This window comes from Anser brachyrhynchus, assembly GCF_964034855.1.
Source record: "Anser brachyrhynchus genome assembly, chromosome: 23".
In the NCBI taxonomy this organism is placed as follows: domain Eukaryota; kingdom Metazoa; phylum Chordata; class Aves; order Anseriformes; family Anatidae; genus Anser; species Anser brachyrhynchus.
Genome location: NC_137716.1, coordinates 3,688,537 through 3,703,151, shown reverse-complemented (window position 1 = coordinate 3,703,151; position 14,615 = coordinate 3,688,537). Strand labels below are relative to the sequence as shown.

At 39.8% G+C, this 14,615-nt stretch overlaps 1 protein-coding gene across 4 annotated transcripts in view; it reads left to right on the top strand.

Moving 5' to 3' along the window:
- CRTC1 (CREB regulated transcription coactivator 1) overlaps nt 1–14,615 on the top strand; it is a 52,885-nt gene that overhangs the window by 14,568 nt on the left and 23,702 nt on the right. For 2 of the 4 annotated variants that reach the window (XM_080566423.1, XM_080566421.1), the window contains exons 2-8: nt 4,851–4,967; nt 9,506–9,643; nt 10,441–10,502; nt 11,403–11,497; nt 13,452–13,537; nt 13,921–13,964; nt 14,225–14,445. In XM_080566423.1, the coding sequence (XP_080422549.1) occupies nt 4,851–4,967; nt 9,506–9,643; nt 10,441–10,502; nt 11,403–11,497; nt 13,452–13,537; nt 13,921–13,964; nt 14,225–14,445 (763 nt within the window). Of the gene's footprint in view, nt 1–4,850; nt 4,968–9,505; nt 9,654–10,440; nt 10,503–11,402; nt 11,498–13,451; nt 13,538–13,920; nt 13,965–14,224; nt 14,446–14,615 lie in introns of all 4 variants that reach the window. The other 2 variants (XM_080566422.1, XM_080566420.1) reach the window with 1 other exon arrangement.

Below are 14,615 nucleotides of genomic sequence, written 5' to 3'. Positions count from 1 at the left end.
CCTTAGGAGAAATCATTCCTGAAAATGTTCGCATGTGTCCGACTGGCAAACTTTGGGCTGATTTTAACAACAGGATTTGCCTCTAATACAGCCTTTAAAACTTTGAGTTAATCCTTTAAACGGAATGTAATTTCCAATTAAGCTATAATAATACATTTCTAATTTTAATCTGCACTTGTTTTGCTGCTTATTAGCTTCAACAGGCTAGAGAGAGAGCTTTCTAAAGTGAAAAGCTTAAATTTATAAGAAAGCTTCGTATGGAAATTGCAAACCAGCAACAGAACAGTTATCATGAAATCTTACTTCCTGTATTCATCAGATATCTTAGCGTTTTTTTAATTTCGTCAAAAGGACGCTACACCCTTTTATTACACTTATGGGAGTTAAATCTTCATGTATAAAAAAGGGCATTTTAAAAGAAACGGTTAGAGTGGATTTTGATTCACTTAATTCTGGTGTCAGATTTGCTGTTTGGGAAGAATTTAGAGAAGGTGATGTGTTCAATTTTAATAAATGCTTCCATTGATTCCCACCTGCATGTGTTTGGACACATAGGAAATCTGTAGGAGAACTGGATATGCTTTTAGGGACATGTCCCCCCCTCCCTTTTTTTCTCTGTATAGCTTGAGTCTTTCTACACACACAGCTGTACATCCAGCAAACTTTAGCCCAATTTAAATGGAAACAATGAGGTATTTCATACAAATGGATTCCCATAAAAGCTAATATCTGGAAGCTTGTTGCATCATTAGTGATTAGAGCAAGTCACTAATTGTGTTAAATGCAATATTTTTGATTTCTTACCAAAACGTTACGTGTCCAGCTCTGTTAGCTTGAGTGAGATCCTGTAATATTACCCTGCTGTTAGCTGAGTTAGGAACGTTGCTGATTACAAATTCTTAATTGCTGCATGGAAAGGTAACTATTCCTTTCTTTGCTGTAAAGAAGCTGATACTGCCTTGCAGATTGTTATTCTGTCACCTTTGCAGATATTACTTATCGGTTTTAATATAATTTCAAATCTTTTGAACCCATGGCGTGTCTACTTTTTATTTGGGGAACAACTTCAGCTGTACTAGAAAACAGCTTATGCAAAAGTATTTTGTTTAAATGACGAAATAGCTCTAAATTGATTTTTGACTTAAAACTTCATTTTTTTTTTAGGTAGCGGAAGAGAAATGCTGGTGGAGGGAAATTACAGAATCGGTTAGGATCTGTCGTTTGGGAAACATTTTTTCTGAATGGGAATGCCAAGCAGAAATAAAATAGTTTAACAAGCAAAGGCTTTTTCCTTAGCAAAGGCTGTCTCAGGAAAGAACTGGAATATTTAGCAATAATTTTCAACTGTCAAGCAGTTATTATCTTGGACGCGTAATACATAGATGGAAAAGCTGTAGCGTAAGTTCACTAAGTTCTCATGGTTCAAGAAATTAATATATTTGGTAAACACTGAGTAATTCCTTATCGTACTTTACTATTGAAAATCATATAGAAAGTGAGTTGTCTCTAATCGAATCTAACCCCGGGAGATAAAGCTAGAGTTGTCATGAGACTTCTTAAGATTTTAAGAGTAATATGATTCTTTTCTATTAAGAAAAGGCTCCTTTTTTTAAACTTGTTTTGAATAAAACCCCGCAGTTCCTCTCTTCAAGCCTAATCCCCCCAGATCCCAAATTGTGCAGTATACTCCATTTACCTCATAAGGTATCCTTATAGAAAAAGGAGGAAGTGTTCATTTTGGTCACAACCAATGTCGATTTTCATTTTCAGTGCCGTTTTTCTTCATGAACAGGTCTCCTTAGTCAGGCTCGAGACTCCTGAGTCGCCTCAGAGCCTAACTGTGAAATTTGCAGAGGTTTTGCCGATCCTCTGCTTTGAAAGACTTGACAGGATTTTGCTTGAGATCTTGGGTCGGAATGATGGTAAGGTCTAATTTTGCAGTATTTAAAAGATTATTTCTTACCAACTAAAAAGCTGATGGTGGAAGGAGCTCGGAGAGTGGCCTGCTCTACTTGCTCTTGATCTGAGAGGCGGCCGTCGGCGGTCTCCTACGCGCGGCGGGGCCTGGGGGCTGCTCGCCGTTCAGGGGCACGAGGCTGACGAGAGGAACAAATGCGGATCCTTGTGCCGGCGCGATGATATACGATAGCAGTAATGAGCAATCGCTTTTCTTGGTTTTGGCATGGATCTCCCAAACTGTTTATTGAAGGGAGCGTTAGTGAAATTAATGATACACCAAAGCCATTTAACGAGCTCATTTTCAAGTGCCGCTTTAGTTCTCAATCTCTTGTGTTTCCTCATTTCCACATTTAACTGCAGTGGAAAGACAAATGGTCGTGACCTCCCTATTACATTATGCTTTGAGGTAGGTATATACGGGGGAAGGCTAAAACATTAAAAAAACATAAAGCAACCCCCCCCCCAGGGTGTCTTATAGTAGGTTCTTTAAAAGAAACCAACACCTGTTGAAGTACTTACTTCAACATTTGGCACAAATCCCAAGCAAGCCTTTTTTTTTTTTTTTAACAACAAAAACATATGTAGAGGCCAGGCAAAAAGCACAGCTAGTTCTGATGTTGTGCTTTTAGTGATCTGCAGCTATGAGCTAGAGGGGCTGTGACTCATTAAGCGATACCAGCGCGGAGCGCTGCTCTAATTTCTTGTGTCGCTTAGAGAGTGCCGTCGTGTAATTGTGTGTCAGAAGAAAGGCGGAGGGACCGTTTCTGGCTTTTTAGGTGGGATTTCTCTGAGCCGTTTGGTACAGAGAACCGTGAATATTTCATAAGTCTGCAGGCCGAGGGGATTTATCTGTCCTTTTGTGAAGAAGAAAACATCAACCGCTTTGTAGCCGGTGCCCTGCCTGGACAGCAGAGGCCTTTGAGAGTGCCCGTTGCAGTGAGGGGCCTCGTCTCCAAGAGCCATCTTGTAATGTTTGGATTAACTCAGTCCCGCAGATAAAGTGAGAGCCCGTATGCTTGGAAGTCGGTGTCTTCAAGGAGAGGCCCTGTGAATAAAGGGTATTAGAGTTGCTTTTGTAGCGCTGGTTTTGTGTGCGCTGTTTTCCTCAGGGCGATCATGTTTCCTCAACATTGATGTCGCCATGTCCCAGCGGCCCGGTCCCTTTGCTCTGTCCTCTCTCGGTGGCACCACTACATGTGGTGGCATCTTCCCTGTCAGCACTGCCCGGCATTGCTGCTCTTCCTATTGCTCCTTTACCAGAGGACTCCGCTTAGATCGTGTTGTCAACACAAGAAGTGCTCGCTCTTCTTCGCCTTGCTGGAAACGTCTCTGTTCAACCTCAGAGTCTTTGTGGTAAAGCTGTAGAGGCAGGGCCACTTGTTTCCATTCTGCCACTTCCTTTGCTTCAAGAAAGTGTAGCGAAAAAACCCGTGTAAACATCCAGCTTGGGGGATGCCGCATTTTCTAGTATTTTTCCGAACTTTGCTCTTCAAAACTCTGGCATTGCAAGGCAAAGGCTTTAGGATCTATTTGAATGAAACTAAACCAGATTTGTTGATGTACACATTACGGTGCCTTAGCAACCGACCTGCATCTAGGCCAAGAGCTGAACATTTAGTCTTTAAACAATCCTTTGCTACCAATCTAGGAATGTTCTTGCATTTCAGAGTGCAAAACGAGCCAGTTGACATCTAGCGAGGAACAACATACATTATAAAATACGTACTCCTCCACAGTGGGAGGAGAGGGACTTATGTAAGCTCATTTCTTTGCTACTTTAATTGTAGTTTCTTGAGGCCTTGGAAGATGTATCCCTGGGAGTGGGATTGTTGTGTTCAGATGGTTCCAGATTCTCCTTTATCGCTGTAAAATACAGCTTTGGTGGCAGCATAGTATTAAATGGAGGTGTCTTGGGTTGGGAGCATCGCAGAGTTTAATGAGAAATGATTTTAAATCTGGTACTACAACACTAAAAAATTAAGAAAGATCAATAGCGAACAGTATAATCAAAAACCCTAGCTCTTCTTAATGAGCTGTTGAGACAGTAGAGTCTTGTGAAAGAGATGACAATGACAAGTTCTAGTTCGAGTGGAAAAGAATCAACTTTCTCTCTTGCATGCTTTTTTATACAACTACAGGGAAAACATCCTCAAATGTTTTAGCAGGGAGGTGTCATTCAGAGCTGAAGGGCGATAACTAGCATTTATTGAAACTTTGCTGGCTGTCACATTTATTCTCATGCGTACTTGTTCAGAAAGGAATTCCTTGATGTTTTTTCTTGGTTGTTTGGTGTGTTTTTTCCTTGAAAACCTGTATTGCTGCCCTTTCTAAAGGGCTATTCCTGGGGCAAGAAACAAGAACATTTATCCAATGATGGAAAGCTACAGCTTGCTGCAGACATCTGTTAGCTAGATTGCTTAAAAAAAAAAAAAAAAAAAGGTGAATGTTTGGTTAAAGAATATACTCAGTACGGTAAACTGAGATGACTTTCTTGCGTGTATATTGTACGTGTGACCAGCTGGTTAATTTTGATATTAGAATTATGATCGGGCTGACATGGGTTTTTAACGTCCCAGTTTTCAGAATAGCAGGTGACATAAGAACCATGTGCTTTCACGTGGTTGTTATTTGATGGAAATTGAATATGATTACTGACTATAAGGTTGATTTTTTTCTACCATCACTTTACACTACCACACAAGACTTAATGTGGCAGGTTGCCAGCCATACTTTGTGCAGAAGATTGACATCTACTCACAGAAGTTAAATTCATGCTGTTTATGGATGGTATCCGTTCTCGACGATAACTGACACGGTGAATAATTGAGTTAGTTAAAACTGCTGAAAAACACCTGTGTTGCCCTTACACTTTCCTCCTTGTTTTCTTTCAGTTACAGCTGCAGAAAACCCAATATTTGCAACTGGGACAGAGTCGTGGCCAGTACTACGGTGGGTCACTGCCAAATGTGAATCAGATTGGAAACAGTGCCATGGATCTTCCCTTCCAGGTGAGTTTGATTAGGGTGTTTCTTTCTGTTAATGCTATTTTTTCCCTCCCAGGAGACCATGAAATAGCTGCCAGTTCAGAACATAACACCGTGGCCTCAACAGACCACCGGGTTTTAAAAATTTTTTGCTCTTTTGTAATGGAACATGGCTGTGTATGGGATGAGTGTGTATTTTGGTATCGTATAGATTTAGTGTTAGCTTATAGTTCTCTTGGCCTTGGCTGTGATGCTTTTGTGTCAAGACTAGGCAAAGGCAATGCAGTTTCTTTGTCAGTGTTTATTCACGGTGAATTTGGTTGTTGTTGGTTTTTTTTTTTTGGTACCAGATTCATAATGAGATCTTCTGCAGAGATGCTGTAGACTCAAAGCAAAAGTGGAAGTAAGTAGCACAGGGTGATGTAGAAAGTGCTGGTAGGTGGAAGTGTTGAAGACGACAGCCAAGGTGTATGCTCCATGGAAATAACGTGTGGATTTTTAAGGGAGGAAGAAGGGGCTTGGGACGGAAAATAAACAGCTTTCAGAATAGTCCCTTTTCTTTGGTCTGGCTGAAAAGTAAATGCAGGGGTCTGCTAGCTGTAGTTGTGACTCCAGTTGTTTTGCACTGTGAACAGAAAACAAACATTTTATACAAGTGTTTTGCTCCGTGTTAGCATGATGGACAAAAGATATTGTGTAGTGGATAGGATTAGATGTTGGATACTTTTGCGACTCCTGATTTCTATGGTTAGTCGATGTAGGGTGTGCAAAGTAATTAAAACTTCTGTATTATTTTTCTTTGAGTAGTAACACATTTTATCTTGTGAGGATGTGGTAAAAATTAAATTTCTCAGTTTGTGGTTTTCTGTTGAAGGCTGGCTTAATAAATACGGAGAAACTATTGATGACGACTTCTAACTATGCTTTTTGACATACATGTGGGCAGCTGAATTTGTGGTTCCTCTTAGGAGCTTGAATCTTGTACAAAAGGAGAAGCAAATGGCTGTTTTAATTCGGTTGTTTTCAGAGAGTACAATGCAGAGGGTCACAATGTTTTGAAGTCTTTAGGATTACTTCATAGGCATTTGGTCTTTTCAAGATCCACAGATTTTGTCTTTTTCTGGTAAGGGGGGTTCATAGTCACTGTTCTCTTTAAGTAATAGTATTTTGGTATTATTGTGCTTGATGGCAATGCTGACAGCTGCTATGTAGAGTCTTTTAGTCCTGAAGCTAACAGGGTGATCAAAAGTGAGTATTCAAAAATTTGTGAATGACTACAGGAGGATACAGAAACAAATTGTCCTTAAACCTCCAGGTTTTTGTGTGTTCTCTCACACACACAAAAAAATAAAAATCCAATGTTGGTACCGTTACAGATAACAAATGGTGACAAGCAACAAAATAAAAACATGTATTTGTTTCAGTGATGAATGCGTTCCAGGTTTTTCACGTTTAAGCTAAATAATGATGAAATTGCCAAAAGATACTTGCATGATGCGTCGGTCAGGTGAAGCCTGTGTGGATGTGAGAGGGTTAGTATCTGAGCATCTTGGTTCTTTGCATTTACAGCACAACGGAGCTCTGGCAGAAGCCTTTGGAGCAGTTCCTGTCTCTTTGGTAAACAAGTATTTAGGTTTGTGCAAATACGTATTTAGGACTGGTGTACTGTTTGCCCAGGTAGATACGTATTTTAGCACACGTTACACTTTTTCTGGTATGCACAGTATTTATCTGATTCACCGTCCCAGCTCCGAAGGAGTTATGGTCTGTCACATAAATACAGGTTTTGCCATGCATCCCGGTTTGGAACATGCATAATAATTCCTGTACAGACTCTCCGGACTTGCTGTGGTCTGTCATGTGATTACTTATGATTTATGGGGGATTAATTTCTTGCAGACGGTGGTTTATTTGGCACTGTTTTGGCCTGTGATTTAAGCAATCTCTGAGCATGTGCACTTAGCCTGCATGTTAAACTCCATTGGGAAAGGAAGAATGATTACCCAAATGCTGCTTGTCACCAAGGGGCACCGAAATGTAAGCTGTTAGTGGGTACCACTCCTCACTTTCTCCCCTCATCTACCTTGCTTGTTTCTATTTCTTAAGTCAATGTCTTGATAAATCTTAAAGGGACACGGTTGCTTTAGAGCACTGAGCTTTTTCCTTCCCATCTGTGAGTATTTAGCTTGTTTTTTCCTTTTTTTTTTTTTTCATGGTTTGTGGAGTTTTGGTTCTGATCTCAAATCCCTGAATATTTTTCAGGAAGTGAAACGGTTCTAGTTCTTCATTTTCCAAATAACATTGATGCTCAGATCTGTTGGGGTTTTTTTTGCCTTTTTTTTTTTTAACAGAATTGTTTGCAATAGCTAAGTATCATGTGCCCTGCAGGGGTGGGCTTATTTAACAAAGGGACATTGTCTGGTGTTTGGTCCGGAGTAAGCTTTGTGTGTTGGTTGCTGAGAGAAACCAGAACTGTTGGGGCTGATACCTGTTTTCTCAGGTGTTTGTCGTCTTTTCTGATTTTTTTTTTTCTAAGCAAGATAGGGATTCACCTGAGATATCTTTTTTTTTTTCTTTTTTTCCTGGAAAGCCAGAGAACAACATTTCCCAAAAGTTCCCCTCTGTGTTAATTGTAGCTCTGTCTCTGACAGGGCATGGTCCATGTTTACTTGTGACGCTGTTACATTCAGATCAGATTTTTGTTGAGTTTTTATGTGCAACTTGTGCCATAAAACTTAAGAAATAGCTATCTTTGCATTCAACTTCATCTGTATGCTAATGTGCATTGGCTTCCTTTTAAATTCCAGGTGAGTTCTGCGTTTTTAGTGTTCTACTGAGTGGCTTTTTTTTTTTAACATTGTGATTGGGACCATGACATGGGAAATGGCTTCTCCTGTTGCTCTTCCTAGCACGTGTGTATTAATTTGCAAATTTTTCAGCCTTTTGGGGTAGAATCAGTGTGACAACAGTACAAAGAAGATTTTGAGACTTTTTTTTTGGTTTGGAATTATGAACGTTTTCAGTTCTGTGTGGTGCCAGTTAAATAGAACTAGATTGTTGTTTAGTACTTGTAGCAGAGATTAAACCAATGTGTTTTAATTTAGATTACCCAAAATTGAGATGCTCTGACTTGAGGTTTCGAAGTCTTCGTGCAAAAGAACTCATGCTTGCTGAAGCAGAACACCGTGATCTTAACAGGCAGGAACACAGTAAAAAGTCACTGTGCTCTCCTGCTAGTGACATGTTGAGTAAAGCAATATTCTGCTGCATATAAAGCGTTGGCCCTTAAGCGAGAAAATAAACATCACAGCCACTTTGCACCCATTTATACTAACACAGATTGTGTATGCATAGAGAGAAAAGAAGCTAACATTAGCTTAAAAAAAAAAGGAAAGTCAAAAGGTGCTATAAGGAGTTATTACAAACAAAAGATTTCAAAATTAATGCCAAATTTCTTTTTAGAAAAGGTCATTTAAAATAACCAAAGCTGGACGCTTTAATTTTTTTTTTTTTAATGTGGAAGCCAGATGGCTTCATGGCTTGGCAGACAGGACAGTGCATTTGCCACGTGCAGCACCTGAATGGAGGAGGAAATTTTGGATTTCCAAGCAGATGGTGTTGAGGGACTCAGCAAAGCTGTTCACATTGGCAGGGAGTGGAAGGCTGTGTAGCTTTTTTCCCTCGAGGCCCATATATTGCTGTTGAAGTGTGTGTAGAGGCTGACCATTCGGTACTTCCTTTTTCCCCCCTGCAGGTATGCTCTGGGAAGGGCTTTTGAAAATGTAGAAGTTTTCCAGATTAGCCTGGGAATTCATCTTTGTGCTTTCCGTGGCATCTTGTTCTCTGAAATGGGTTGCTGACAAGTAAACACTCTCAAGACATAGGTGCTGATAAGATTGAGAGGGAATTGATCCACCTCGGTTTACTGCACAACCTGAACAAAATAAAAATCACAAAAACACCCAATGCTCTAACTTTTTCCAGACAAAGGAGGAAGGAAACTGCTTTTCTTTTTTTCTTTTTTTTTTTTTCCCCTGAATTTTGTCAGTGTCCCCTTAAAATAATGATGCTGAAAGGAGGGGTGAGAGAAAGCGGCGTGTTCCTTAAAAGCTTCAGGTGACTGTTAGGACCTCTGTGCATCTTCTTCCTGCATCCCCTGCCCTTGTAGTTCAAGCTCTGGTTGTCAGCATGTTCCTTCTGGATGCATGCTGCATGCTACACCAAGGGAATGTAAACGGCAGTTGTCAGTAGGCTCCCTGTCACAAGCACTTCTGGTATTTCAGAGATACAAAGGTTGGAGAGCCGTGCTGATTTATGAGGGGCAGATCTAGCGCAGTCTGCCTCCACTTGTCTCTAATCTCTGTCTGGAAGAGATAGCCTTGGTAATTGCTTTCCATGGCTGTAGTGAAAATGGAGAAAAAAATGTACGTGGTTACATTCGTCCATGTCTTTCCTGGGTTTTATTGCTTAAAATAATAGAAGCTTTAATACAACATAAGTAAGCTCTGGCAGACGGCTCGTGCATGTATTTTTCTGCTTGTGACTTGATGCGTGTCTCTCAGACTCCCTTTCAGTCATCTGGGTTGGACACAAGCAGGACAACTCGGCATCACGGGCTGGTGGACAGAGTGTACCGGGACAGGAATCGCCTCGGATCCCCACACCGACGCCCTCTCTCTGTGGATAAGCATGGAAGACAAATATCCTTTGGCTTATGAGCTGGCAACGAAAACCTGCCTTTTCACCAAAATCGTATTTCTCGGTTTTTACAGTTCTCTTGTTCCTCCTCTCCTCACCTGTCAGCGGAGTTGCTTCCCATCTCTGAGCAGTTAATGTCATCTGCTTTTTCTGAACTGTGATCTAGTCTAAAAATATCTACTATTCTGTAAAATAAGCATTTACCTTACTGTTTGCTCAGCTCTAGCTGGGGATAACAATACACACGAAGCAGAGAGGGACTGAGATCCTGTGATGGAAAAGACAAGGCAGTATTTGTGAAACTGACTTTCCTTTCAAAACTGAGTAAATCCAAACCTGAATAATTCCTTGCAGTTCATTGTGCATTTCGTTACAAGTTGTTTCATAAGTTTAACATCTGCTAAGAACTATTTCTTCCTGCTTTTTGTGAAAACGAGTTAGCTTATTATTGCTGACTGGCTTGAAATGTGCCACAGTCACACGGGCTTGAAGGGACTGAAGGGGATATGTAAGTGGGAGAGCGGAGAGGCGATGGCTTCTCAGGAAGAGTTAAATGTTTAGAAAGGGAAAAAGAGGATGGTTGTCCCGTTGCTTAAATATTACAACGAGCAAGATAATATTTTGATTCGATTGTCCTTGTTAAAGTCGGTATGTTCCCCATAGGGAGTCTGCTTTGCCTTCCTCGTGTGAGCTTAGTGGTTTTGACAGGGCAATTTGAATTATTCCTTAGGAGGAGATTTCAGATAGACTTGTTGCTTAAGTAAGAAGTGGTGTTCTTCCCCTTAACTGACTGAATCACGTAGACAGCTGTCCGTATGGCACTGTGTACCTGTCACCTCCATCGGATACAAGCTGGAGAAGGTTAGTAGCACAGTGGTGTATGTGTGTGTTAGTATTTGGGCTGGGTTCTCTGATACTGCAACACCTTGAAGTGCAAAAAGGCCTTTATTGTTCCCCACATCAGTTGGTCATATGAACCTCTATGACTTAACTGAATTTAGAAATTGATTTTTTTTTTCTTCTATCATGTTTATTCATTTAGATGGCCAGCCTTTAAACTTAAGGTGTCAGCCAGTGTGATGTTTTTAAAGGTAAATCTTTCCAGATGTTGTAAGGCGTATCCTGAAATTATGAAGTTGTAAAAGACTCAGCGTTTTCTCAGTGCTCAGGGACTGGTCTGCCAATGCAAGCATTCGAATGGAAAGGAGCACTGAGTTGCCCGTTTCCTACTTCTTATGCTCCTGGCCCTGGAGGAGCAAAGTGGTGGCCTGCCTTCACAAGGGAAAGACAGTCTGCGATGTGAGAGATGTTGGCCATGGAGGTTCCTGTCTCCACAACACACGTGCATCCTTGAACCGGTCATTTCCCCTCCCTTTATAGCAGGAATGCTTTATTTTCAAAGACTAGTATAACTAGAGGATGTATAAGCAGCTTTCAGCTTAAACTGCCTTATTTGATCATGCACGATCTTAACAAAGCATATCAAATTATTTTCTAACTATGGTAAACAGTTTTTCCTGTATCCCTCTCAATCCCATTATTGAAACAATTACTCTTCAAACTTGAACTAATTCTGTTCTGTGTTCTGTGAATTGATTGTTTCACAAAGAAATTATGCCTGGTGTATGCCAAATACAGATTTTGTTTTTTAATGCGGAGTGAATGCAGGTTTTCCTGAGTTGGTTGCAATTGTATGAGATTATGCATTCTTTCATTTGGAGGAGCTGACAATAAAAATAATTTGTTTTGCCTTCTTTTCAGGACGAATTCTGATTCTGCCTTGCACCAGAGTACTATGACTCCAGCTCAACAAGAATCCTTTTCAGGAGGGTCACAGGACATGCAGCAGAAAAGAGGTAACAGAGAAAAACACTAAAAAAAAAAATTTGTTCTACTAGAAGCATTGTACTTCAGGTTATATGGACGTGTATTGGTGTTCGTCTATTTCTACATATATGCATAACATTTTCTAGATTTGGTTAAAGAACAGTTTGAACAAAGGACCTCATGTACTCTTCTGTATAATGAAGTCCAAAAAAGCTAAGACGGAGCATTTTCCTTCACTCCATATCCAGTCATTCTGTGAACTTGCCCTGTGGGGGAAAGTAATCTGGACTTGTGGAATGCTGGTGGTTAGACTGCTGTCAGGGGTGCTAGAGGTTTCCAGTAGCTTGTAGACAAGTTAGAGACCCACTGGCATTTCATGTAGGTTACTGAGCAGCTGTTGACAGGCTGCTGTGTGCCATAGCAAGTTTTATCACCCCAGTGGAGAAAATTGCTGTAATAGGTGTTTCTTTTGGACCTGGCTATTAATTTGTCAATTTTACACTAATGACTTGAGGAATTTCACATTGTTAACTTCATTAAGTACTAGCTATCAAAAATTAAATTCTGGAAATTGATTCTGCATTGAAATATTAAAGGTGGCTGTTTTTTTTCCTGGCAAGTTAATCTGATAGATATCTGACTTTCCATCTGAGACCAAAGTTTTGATATGCAAAGCTGTAAATCTGTCACAAAACCTTGAGAGTTTTAATGTAATTTTTCATATGCCATTGCTTAACAGGATATATTGACTCTGTGATAGAACTTAAATCTTGAAGTGCATGCACGCTGAAGACCAGAAGCAAATTCAAAATGTCTTGATTTTTTCACCTAGAGACCTATGTAATTTGAGCTGGCTTTCAGAATTTTTTTTAAGATTTTTTTTCAGTATTTTTCTGAATAAGCCTCTTGCATTAAGACTGTGACAGGCTACAAAAACAACAGCATAATACTAAGATATAATATCATGAAGTAGCAAGACTTCATCTAGTTTTTATGGGATTGAGACCCCCAGTTTATATGCCCTCAGAGGCTATGTTTACAAATGATACTCTAATAATATTTCCAGTTACAAGCTAGGAGCAGCACAGCCCTCAGGCACTAACAATTTTGGTGCCCTCTGCTGGCCCTTGTTTCTGCTGCCAGTTCAAGAAATGCATTAAAAGCTCCTAAATCTGTCTAGAGAATTTATTCCTTGAACAACACCCCAGAGATAGGTGGATGCACATCACTCGGATGCCTGTGCACTGTACTGCAGCTCTCCCAAATAATGCTTCTAGCGCTGTAAAAACATTAAATAGCAGTCATCTTACAGTATATTGCTTAAATACGAATTTAATCATACGACTCTCCTGGTCATCAGTTTGAATCTCCCTTACTGTACTTTCTTTTGATGTTTCTTTGTCACTTTGCTATTAGCATGATGCAACAGCTGATTGCTTTGAACAAACAGACACGCTTGGAATATGGAAAACTTTATAGTGTTTCTCTGTCCCAGGAGATACAGTTTGGATTTTATCACCCCAGAGTTGTCCCATTGGCCACCCGTTAGATGTAACAGGTGTATCTCACTTGTGTAAAATGTGAAAGGTAGGAAAAACTAGGTACCAGCACACATTTTTCCATTTAGATGTAAATGGATGAAATTGGACACGAAAATTTTTAAAAGTACTGAAAAGTATGTTTTTTTTTTTGTTCTAACTGCAGTTTGAAAGTTCCTTGAATTTAAGGTGAATCGAATACCTGCTTTTTAAAATCTTGTTCTACTTGCAGCTAACTTTTTTTTTTTTTTGACACTGGGAACTTCTCCATGTTGATAAAATATTATCGTAGTCTGTTTCGGTGTTTGCTTTTTTAATTTTGATGATCTCAAAACAGTAGAGTACCACTCCCATGTTGAATAATAACAAGAGTTTCGAAAATAGTTAAACTCCTAATCTGAAAATTTATTTCTGAAAAGCTTCCTTTTGTTATCATTCTTTTTAGTTTTATTGCTGACTGTCCCTGGAATGGAGGAAACCACCTCTGAGGCAGACAAAACCCTCTCTAAGCAAGGATGGGACACTAAAAAGGTAGGAATCTCACATTTCAAAGAGTAGAGGTTTCATTTTCTAAACATGTTTAGGTATACTAATGCTCTAAATATTGCCAAACAACTACTTCCAGAGATCAGAGATGAAATGCTATATTTAGCAACATATCATTAAACATTCGATCAGAAAGGCACTTTATATGTATTTTATTTGATTATATCAGGAGAAACTCTTTAAATTTGAGCCTTGTTGGGTCAATCGATAAAGGAAACAAAGATGACATGCCTTTTCTAAGACCTTCACAGAGCTCTTGCGTAGAAGCATAGCTCTAGAAATGCAATAAATAAATTTTTCTGAATAAAATGTCATAAACATTAATCTCAAGTATCTTTGCTTCTAAAAATTTCCTCCTTCTGTTTTAGACTGGGTCATCAAGACCTAAATCATGTGAAGTTCCAGGAATCAAGTAAGTTTTGAGCATCTTTTTAAAGAGCATTGAGATCTTTAAGAAAGACCATTGTACTTTGAATTTCCTCTTGAATAGATGCAAGATAAGCCAAAACTAGTGTGAGTGTCCCCTTGTCTATTATGTGTCTAATTGGTTTATCAAAAATACACTATATGTTTCTGTATATGGCACCTCCCTTTTTTGAAAATGATTTTGTACGGATCTGTCCAGGCTGAAATTTAAACTGAGTTGTCTTTTTTCCTCTCTCCTTTATTTAGCATCTTTCCATCAGCTGACCAGGAAAACACTACAACGCTGATTCCTGCTACGCATAACACGGGTGGCTCCCTTCCAGACCTGACAAACATCCATTTCCCTTCCCCTCTCCCAACACCGTTAGATCCTGAGGAATCCACATTCCCAGCCCTGAGTAGCTCCAACAGTACCGGAAATCTTGCTGCCAATCTGACTCACTTGGGCATCAGCACTGCCAGTCAGGGTAAGATCACGATTCTGCGGTGTTTTAACAGATTGTCCGTAATATGTCACTTGTCTTACAGCATGGAAGTCGCGTTGCTGAATAATACTGTTTTGTCTGAGGGGTAATTGTACTTCTGTTGACTGACTTCTCTTTGTAAACAAGTTTTTTAAAAGCCATTTCTGTATGAA